Below are 10,000 nucleotides of genomic sequence, written 5' to 3' on the forward strand. Positions count from 1 at the left end.
ATCAAAACACACCAAACCCCATCCAAACACACTCAAACTCTACCAAAACACCACAAAACATACCCAAACACACCCAACCATGCCCAAACACATTCAAAACACCCAAAACGCCTCGAAAACACACTCAAAACACACCAAACATCCCCAAACCCATCTAAACCCAGCAAAACACACCCTAACATCCCAAAATTCAACGAAAACACCGCAAAACACCCAAAACTCGCCCTGAACCCCCCTTAAAAACACCCGTAACATCCCAAAACACACCCAAAACATTGCAAAACACCCAAAAACTCGCCTGAACCCCCTCAAAACACACCGTAACATCCCAAAAGACACCGAAAACACCCAAAACTCGTCTATAACACACCAGAACAAACCCAGACACACCACACTCACTTCAGCATTGTTGGTCACCACCTCCGTCGCGCAATTACTGAGCGCGACGATGGTGAGGATCATACCGACGAGAGACACAATTTTCATGACCCAGAAGGTCGCGGCGCCGTACACCGCACCCGCCTCGTTGCAAGAAAGGTCGTTGCTGATGGTGATGCTCGTAGGCTCGTACTGTGAAGGGGATACGAGAGAGATACGAAAGTTAGATACGAGGGTTACTATCGAGGTTCAGCAGCGCATGTAAAAGGCTGTGGGGTGTAAGAGGACAAGGGCTGGTGCAGGAAGCCATCTGGTTTACAAGTGGCTGTTTGTGTCCCTGTGTCTACCTGCTCATGTGTGTGTAGGTGTGAAGGTGTGGTCAGTGTGGTGAAGATGTAGTGAAGCTGTGAAGCAGGAAGCAAGGAAACGTGATGATTTTATTGATTTTGGGTGTGGTTAAGAGAGAGAGAGAGAGAGAGAGAGAGAGAGAGAGAGAGAGAGAGAGAGAGAGAGAGAGAGAGAGAGAGAGAGAGAGAGCACAAAGGGAAGGACAAAGGGATTACGTGATGCTGGCAGAAGGAGGAGGAGGAGGAGGAGGAGGAGGAAAAAAAGGAAATCCATTAAAGGAAGACAAAAACTTGAAAAATATATATACTGAAATTACCCAAAATAGTACTGGAGGAAGACGAGGAGGAGGAGGAGGAGGAGGAGGAGGAGGAGGAGGAGGATAAACGTGTGGTACAGAACATTATATACAAGATTAATTGGCCACTAACTCTCTCTCTCTCTCTCTCTCTCTCTCTCTCTCTCTCTCTCTCTCTCTCTCTCTCTCTCTCTCTCTCTCTCTCTCGTGAATGTCATAGGTGAGGTTAATCTGGTACAAATGTCAAGGGTTCACACACACACACACACACACACACACACACACACACACACACACACACACACACACATTAGCAGCACACACAAACAAACAAAAAAAAATACATATATATATATATATATATATATATATATATATATATATATATATATATATATATATATATATATATATATATATATATATATATATATATAGGTTACTCATTAAATAAACACGTTTTCTTTAGGAGGAGGAGGAGGAGGAGGAGGAGGAGGAGGAAGAGAGGAAGGGTGTGGTTGTTAAAGAATTCTGAAGATGAGGAAGAGAAGGAGATGGAGGAGGAGGATTACAAGAAGTGGAGGAGGAGGAGGAGGAGGAGGAGGAGGAGGAGGAGGAGGAGGAGGAGGAGGAGAAGCGAGGAGGATGGAAAGGAAAGAAGAAACGAAGGAGACGAATAATAATAACAATAATAATAAGGATAAGACGAGAAAAAGAAAAGACAAAAAAGAAAAAAAGGAAATAAAGAGAACAATAATATAAACACCTGTCCATCGTCCCATACTAATCACTCACCTGGGGACACGTGAACAAGGTAAAAACAAAAAATAATAACAATAAAAAATATCTCTCTCCACCTGAATAAATTACTTGAGTCCCCCTTAAAAACATAAACACTAGCTTCGTTTTCTGTGGTGAGCGGTGATGTAGGCGTCCGGTGGTGATGGTGGTGGTCAGTCCGCGCCGTGCAGTACCTACCTACATTCTTATTATCGCCCTAATGCCACCAGCTCTCAAGGTCTCTTTTTGCTTCCCCCACTCGCTCGTCTCGCCAAGGTCAATAAATACCACTCTGCCTCGCGCCTTATAGTATTTATTTATTAGTTATTTTATATTTGTTTATTTAATCTATTTTATTTTATCTATTCACTTATTTAGTTTTTTTTTTGTGATATTGAAAGTTAATTTTTTTTGTGTGTGTGTGTTTTTTCTCTCTCTCTCTCTCTCTCTCTCTCTCTCTCTCTCTCTCTCTCTCTCTCTCTCTCTCTCTCTCTCTCTCTCTCTGTGCTTACACATGCAAGCCTTCATAATCTAATTGGTTACGGTAATCTCTCTCTCTCTCTCTCTCTCTCTCTCTCTCTCTCTCTCTCTCTCTCTCTCTCTCTCTCTCTCCATAAATGTAATACATCCCTCCTTCCTCACTTTAAAACAATCTCTCTCTCTCTCTCTCTCTCTCTCTCTCTCTCTCTCTCTCTCTCTCTCTCTCTCTCTCTCTCTCTCTCTCTCTCTCGTTCACTTACAAAAGGTGAAAATCGTGACTGAACTAAAACTAATTATTAAAATTATAAAAATGTGAATTTACATTTCTTTCTTTTTTTTTTTTTGTATCATATTAGTTCAGTTATACAATGAATGCCATCTATTCTCATATTTACTGTTATTTACATTGATCTTTTTAACTATTACCAGCCACATTCCTTACATTTATTCGTCGTTTTTTTTTTCTTTCATTTTAAAATAGTTTACAATAAAAAAGGAAAAAAAAAACATTCTCTTCAATAAAAAAAAACGGATAAATTTTAAGGTAAACTCCACCAAAATTTCAAAATTCCAGTTATTGTTTGTTGTTACCTTCGAGTTCACTTGGTTCTTGCCGCCGTGACTACTGGCTAACCTCTGCTTTGATATTTATGTTAAGGACGGTGTGTTATTTTTTCCCCTCCTCCTCTCCCTTCCCCCTCTCCTCCTCCTCCTCCTCCTCCTCCTCCTCCTCCTCCTCCTCCTCCTCCTGCTGCTGCGGTCTTCCTCTCCTCCCCCCGCTGCTACTGATGCTGGCTCACGTAAGAGTAACAGTAAGCTCTGAGTGGCAGCCTTCACAGCCATAGACGCTGGTCCATCCGGGTTGAGGAGCCCCGGCCAAGAATGTGCCAAGCCATTACAACTAATTAGCAGGAATTTGAGAGCATAAAAATAAATAAAATGGACATATAGATGGATAGAGAGATAGATAGATAGATAGATAGATAGATAGATAGATTGATAGATTGATAGATAGATAGATAGATAGGCAGACAGATAGATAGGTAGATAGACAGATACATAAATAGATAAATGCACAGATAAATCGTTATATAGATAGATAAACAAATAAATAAATAAATAATACAGAAGAAATATAACATTAACTAAGAAAACTAATACAATTTCTAAACTTTTTGAAAACAATTTGAAGTGGACTAACAGCCCAATTATCCAATTACCCAACAACACAAAACACTAAAGAATACTTGGGAGGACACACAATTACCCAACAATGCCCAAACAACCCTTAAAATTAGACCCTAACAACTTTCACAACCCAATTACTTAACTACCCAACAACCAAAAGCAACAAAAACTATTTAACAGAACACACAACTTACAAACCACCCCTACAAAACCCTTGAAAGCATGCTCTAACTACCCAAACAGCCGTGACGCTACTTAACAACACTAACTGCTTAATCACCTCGTAGGGGCAGCACAGCCAGGGCACGAGTGGGCAGCCGAGGGGCAGGAGGCTGCTAATGATAATCCACTGAATTAACTCCCCCAGGAACTCCTCACAGGGGACCTCCACGAAGGGGATGTAACCTGGGGATAAGAGAGAGGGAGAGGGTTAGTGGAGGAGGAGGAGGAGGAAGAGGAGGAAGAGGAGGAGGAGGAGGAGGAGGAGGGAAAGTATGAGGGAGAGGTTTAAGATACGAGGAGAGAGAAGAGAGAGGTTAGCATAAGAGGAAGAGGAGGAGAGAGAAACTTAACCTAGGAGGAGGAGGAGGAGGAGGAGGAGGAGGAGGAGGAGGAGGAGGAGGAGAAAGGATTTAACATAGGCAGAATACAAAGGAAGACAAGGAGAGAAAGGTCTAACGTAATGGAGGAGGAGGAGGAGGAGGAGGAGGAGGAGGAGGAGGAGGAGGAATACAAAAGAAAAGCCAAACAGCAACAGACCTTTTGGTCCTTGCAAGGCTGTTTGGTAACTACTACTAACTAGCTACAGGGAAGACAGACAGGACAGCATAGCAGAAGGTAGGAGGAAGAGGAGGAGGAGGAGGAGGAGGAGGAGGAAGAAGAAGAAGAAGAAGAAGAAGAAGAAGAAGAAGAAGAAGAAGAAGAAGAAGAAGAAGAAGAAGAAGAAGAAGAAGAAGAAGAAGAAGAAGAAGAAGAAGAAGAAGAAGAAGAAGAAGAAGAAGAAGAAGAAGAAGAAGAAGAAGAAGAAGAAGAAGAAACATAACATAACTTTCCAATCTTGAGGTCAACATAGGAGGAGGAGGAGGAGGAGGAGGAGGAGGAGGAGGAGGAGGAGGAGGAGGAGGAGGAGGAGGAGGAGGAGGAGGAGGAGGAGGAGGAGAAGGAGGAGGAGAAGGATGACAATGATGATGAGGAGGAGGAGAAGGTGAAGGACAGATATGATGAGAAGGAGGAGGAGAAGGATGATGATGAAGAAAAGGAGGAGGAGGAGGAGGAGGAGGAGGAGGAAGAGGAAAAAGAAGGTAAATTTATCTATCTCCCAGTCTCCCAGTCACTCACCGCCATGACCAGAGGGAAAGAGGACCACCATTCTTCCTCAGTCAATTCTGCCTCCTGATTGGCTGCTGGCTGTCAATGGTCAAATCTGATTGGTCTTCTTCCCACGTCACGCTTCTGTCACAGTCACGTCACTTATAGTCACCTGTTCAAGGGTCACGTTAGTTTAGGTTAGGTCACGTCAGGTCAGGTTTGCTTAGGTCAGATACGGTTAGGTTAGGTTAGGTTAGATTAGGTTGTGTCTGGTTTGGGTAAGTTAGGTCAGATTTGGTTAGGTTTGCTTAGATTAGGTTACTCGTAGGTTAGATCAAGCTAGGTCGTCAGGTTATGTTAGGTTAGGTTAGGTAAGGTCAGGTTGTCACGTTAGGTCAGGTCAGGTCAGGTTAGGTCATGTTTATGGTTAGGTTATGTTAGGTTCGAAGACAAACAAAGAAAGAGAGAAATAAAGAGGGAAACACACACACACACACACACACACACACACACACACACACACACACACACACACACACACACACACACACACACACACACACACACACACACACAATGACTTACAAAACCTGCGTCACTTGAGTCACCTTGTGTTCACTTCATTCACAAACACTTCCCTTCTTTTGTCACCCTCTCCTTCATTCTCCCCTCCTTCTTTCACTCTCTTCTTTCTCCTTTCTCTTTCTTTCTCTGTTTTGTTTCTGTCTTTGTGTTAAGAATTTTGAGGTTAATGGATGATGATGATGATAATGAAGATGGAAGAGGAGGAGGATGAGGAGGAGGAGGAGGAGGAAGAGAAGAATGAAGAGGAGGAAGGTATGATTGCTAAAAAAGAATTCTGAAGACAAGAAAGAGAAGGAGGAAGAGGAGGAGGAGGACGATTACAAGAGGAGGAGGAAGAAGAGCATGGACAAGAAGGAGGAGAAAGGAGAAGAGGACGAAGAGGAGGAAGAAGAAGAGGAATACATTATTTACACCTCAAATGCCTCAATCTGTCAACTAATTAAGTCTAAGAGGGTTAAGAAATAAACAAATAGAAAAAAAAGATGCAGTTAACCGTTCCGTGATATTTAAAAGAAAATGGGGGCGTGAAGAAAATGGAATAAACAAAAACAAAACGAAAAAAAAAAGAAATAAATGAATCACGTCTTCTGCAAGGACGAAGGAAAATGGTAATAAAGCAAAGGGGATAGAGAGAGGGGTGATAATTGTATGAATGTAAGAGATATGCGATAGTGATAATGATAATAATAACAATGATGAGAAGAAGAAGAAGAAGAAGAGCAATAACAGCAACAACAACAACAACAACAACAACAACAACAACAACAACAACAACAACAACAACAATAGAATCATAAGAATAAAACAAAAAAGAAATAAACCAATAACAGACAAACAACAAAACAAACAAATAAACAAACAAACAAAAACAAACGTACGGTAACTTAAGCAAATAAGAAACAAAAAACATGAATAAACAAAGAGAGAGAGAGAGAGAGAGAGAGAGAGAGAGAGAGAGAGAGAGAGAGAGAGAGAGAGAGAGAGAGAGAGAAAGAAATAAAACAGAAATAAAAGAATGGCTAGGGTAATTAATGGTTAAAAGTCTCTCTCTCTCTCTCTCTCTCTCTCTCTCTCTCTCTCTCTCTCTCTCTCTCTCTCTCTCTCTCTCTCTCTCTCTCTCTCTCTCGATGACATAACACAGCCAAGGGCACGAGTCAACCTGGCAGGCAATTAGTCTCCTCACCTGAGTCGCTTCGCAAGGTAAAGGTGTGCGTACGTTCAACACCTCCAGCTAATTGTTGTTGTTGTTGTTGTTGTTGTTGGTGGTGGTGGTGGTGGTGGTGGTGGTGTCATTGTTTTTATTAGTTTGTTTTATTTTACTGATTAATTTATTTGTTTGTTTTTCTTATCTTTTTTCTCTTAATGATTCAACAAGCTTATTTATTTTATTGCGTATTATTTTATCTCGTTTCGTCTTTTATTCGTCTATATTTTTTTTGTGTATTCTATTTTTTTCTTTATTTCTCTCATAATGATTCTATTTTTTTTTCTTATTTCCTCGTTTGTTTATCATTTTATTCAGTTTATTCATTTATTTTCAGTTTATCATCTACCTTTGTTGCATGATTGGGAAAGACATACAAACCTGACTGACTTGTTTACTTATACCATGCATAAACCAATACAGAAGAAACTAGAATATTAATTTCTTATGCATTTACTGTTACTGTTACGACAAATCTGCAATGACTAACTGAGACAGGCATACAAAACTGATTGACTTGTTTACTTTCACCACAAGTAGGCGAACAAGGAGTATAGTAGAAAGTACATCGATTAGGCCTGTACTGTCATGCACGGAAACCAGACACAACAGATTAGTAAGTGCAACTGATGAACCCGGAAAAGAAAAAAATGTGTTCTGTATGGGGTAGCGAGCAGAAAGACTCAAGTAGGAATATTAACACCCATTGACATCCTTTCACTTCATCCAAATACTCGTATATAAACTAAACCTTTGTGTGATGTAGAAGGAAGGCGTGGGTGAATAGGAGAGGTGAGAAAGAAAAAGGATAAAGAAGAAATGTAGTCTTTTTATATATTTTTCTCTTTCTCTTCTCCTTCTTATGTTGAGTAATAAAGAGAAAGAAGGACGGAGAAAGAGAGAGAAGATAGGAAGAGAGAAGGCGGAATTAGATAACCCAAAGACGATGGTGAAGAAGAAAGCAAAGAAACAAAAATGGGAAAAACAAGGGAAGTTATGCATTTCTTTCTTTCTTTCTTCTTCTTCTTCTTCTTCTTCTTCTTCTTCTTCTTCTTCTTCTTCTTCTTCTTCTTCTTCTTCTTCTTCTTGTGTCTTCCTCGGCGTCAATGCGAGTTGAGTAATGTTTTTCAAATGTACCTAAGTATCTTCTCTTTCTTTTCTTTCTTATCTATTTGTTTTTCTTTCCCCATTTTTTGCTTGGTGTTTTTTTCTTTCTTTTCTCTTCTTTCTTTTCTGTTTGCCTTTATTTATCTAAGTTTGTCACTCTACTTCTTACTTTTTGTCTGTCTTTCTTCTTCTCTTTCTTTCTGTTTGTCTTTCGTAGTCTATTTATTTTTCTATGTTTCTTAATTTATTTCTTTTCTCTTGTCTGTCTCTCTCCTTTTCTTTTTTTCCTTTCTTTATTTATAAGTAAGAAATTATGTGTTTAGTGTATAATGTAACCCAAAATAAACACATCAATATCAAATTCAATCTCTCTCTCTCTCTCTCTCTCTCTCTCTCTCTCTCTCTCTCTCTCTCTCTCTCTCTCTCTCTCTCTCTCTCTCTCTCTCTCTCTCTCTCTTTATTCTTCCATCAACTATTGACTATTATCACTACACATATATATATCTAACTTATTCATTCACTATCTTTATTTACTTTATCTTCACTACAATTTACTTTTACAAGGTGATACACGAGTGAGGCAAAAATCAGAAAGTAAATTAAAGTTTGCCAATGAGTTAAGCAAGAACAAGAGAGAGAGAGAGAGAGAGAGAGAGAGAGAGAGAGAGAGAGAGAGAGAGAGAGAGAGAGAGAGAGAGAGAGAGAGAGAGAGAGAGAGAGAGAGGGTAAATTGCATGTTTGAACTGAAATAACAAACAAGAGAAACTGAAATTTAAAAAAAGGAAAAAAAAACTGTAGAAGAAAGTGTGTGTGTGTGTGTGTGTGTGTGTGTGTGTGTGTGTGTGTGTGTGTGTGTGTGTGTGTGTGTGTGTGTGTGTGTGTGTGTGACCTTATAAGGAATGGTGCCTTACATGAATAGCTTTGTTCCTTTATATTGCAGTGAATAAAAATGAAAGGATGAGTTATGAATAAATAAAGTAAGAAAGTAAACAGAGTAGCGTGTTTGTGTGTGTGTGTGAAAATGAAAGCTGAGGTGATGTGAAATTAAAACTAGCTTCTTATTTTCGTCTTTGTTTTTTTTTTCTTAATTTTCTTTTTTTATTATGTAATATTACGTGAAATTAAAACACTTACTCTTCTTCCTCACTTTCTTTTCCTTCTTATTTTCTTTTTTCTTCTTTTTTTTTTTGTGCAATGTTATGTTGTCGAATTAAAAATACCTACTTACTTTTTCTTCCTTTCAAATAGCAACAATTTCTTCCTTCTGTTTTTTTTTTTTTCTTCTTTCCTTCTCCGTTTGATCCCTTTTATTTCTTTTTCGTCACAATGTTCACGCCCACAGCTTACTCTAATGAGAAAAAGAAAAGAGATAAAAAAAAACTCAATTTCTTCCTTCAAGTTTTTTCCTCCTTTTCTTCTTTCCTTCCGTGTTTTTTTTTCCGTTTTTACAAGGTTGACTCATAAACAACCTACTCTATGGTAAACAAATGAAAAAAAGAAAGAAAAGAAAGAAAAAAAGAGTAAAAAAAGTGTATTCACTTAGCATTCTTTTCATGTTTTTCATTTTTTTCTTACTCCATTCCTTCCTTCTGTTTTTCTTCATTATTTCGTTACAAAACTCACTCAAACAACTTCCTTAACGAAAAAAAAAAGAAAAAGAACAACAAGGAAAAAAGTGGCATTCAATTAGCTACTTTTCCTTCCTCTTAGAATATTTTTCCCTCCGTTCTTTTCCTTTCCTTTTTAAATCTTTCTTTCGTCACAAAACTCATAATAGATTCCCAAAAGTAGCAATCAATTAGCTTTACTTTTTTCCCTCTAGATTTTTTTTCCTCCTTTCTTTCCTTCTATCTCCTTACCCTTTCGTTACAAAATTCATCCAGAACACACAAATAACTTCTACTACACAATGCTAAGTATGAGACACGAAAAACAGTTTGTAATCATGAAAACGCCCTTGAAAGCAACACTATAACTTATGCTACACCGTGTTAGATTTAAGACACGTGAAAATTAGTTGGAATCTTGAAGAAAACTCATAAAATATAACTTCCAGAGAGAGAGAGAGAGGGGGAGGGGGGAGAAAAAATATAAAAAGTAGCTATTTTTTTCCACTCCACGTACAGAATCCATTGAAACACTCACCTTCACAGCGCCACATTCATCTCAGGTAACAAAAGAGACCCACAATGCCCTCCACCCAGACACACACACACACACACACACACACACACACACACACACACACACACACACACACACACACACACACACACACACACACATACAAGTGGTTCATTCTTTCAAAATTAACCCTACTCCTCCTT

The 10,000-nt window shown here is 39.0% G+C and overlaps 1 protein-coding gene across 1 annotated transcript in view; it reads right to left on the reverse strand.

Annotated features, from left to right (window-relative positions):
• The window catches only part of LOC135093439 (uncharacterized), a 23,861-nt gene that overhangs the window by 8,389 nt on the left and 5,472 nt on the right, over positions 1-10,000 (reverse strand). Inside the window, exons 2-3 of the mRNA XM_063992719.1 lie at positions 3,750-3,874; positions 400-570 (exon numbers count right to left, since the gene is read on the reverse strand). Of these exons, the coding sequence (XP_063848789.1) occupies positions 400-486 (87 nt within the window). The 5' untranslated portion in view covers positions 487-570; positions 3,750-3,874. The remainder of the gene's footprint in view (positions 1-399; positions 571-3,749; positions 3,875-10,000) is intronic.

The sequence above is a fragment of the Scylla paramamosain genome, chromosome 43 (genome assembly GCF_035594125.1).
Source record: "Scylla paramamosain isolate STU-SP2022 chromosome 43, ASM3559412v1, whole genome shotgun sequence".
NCBI classification, from domain to species: Eukaryota; Metazoa; Arthropoda; class Malacostraca; order Decapoda; family Portunidae; genus Scylla; species Scylla paramamosain.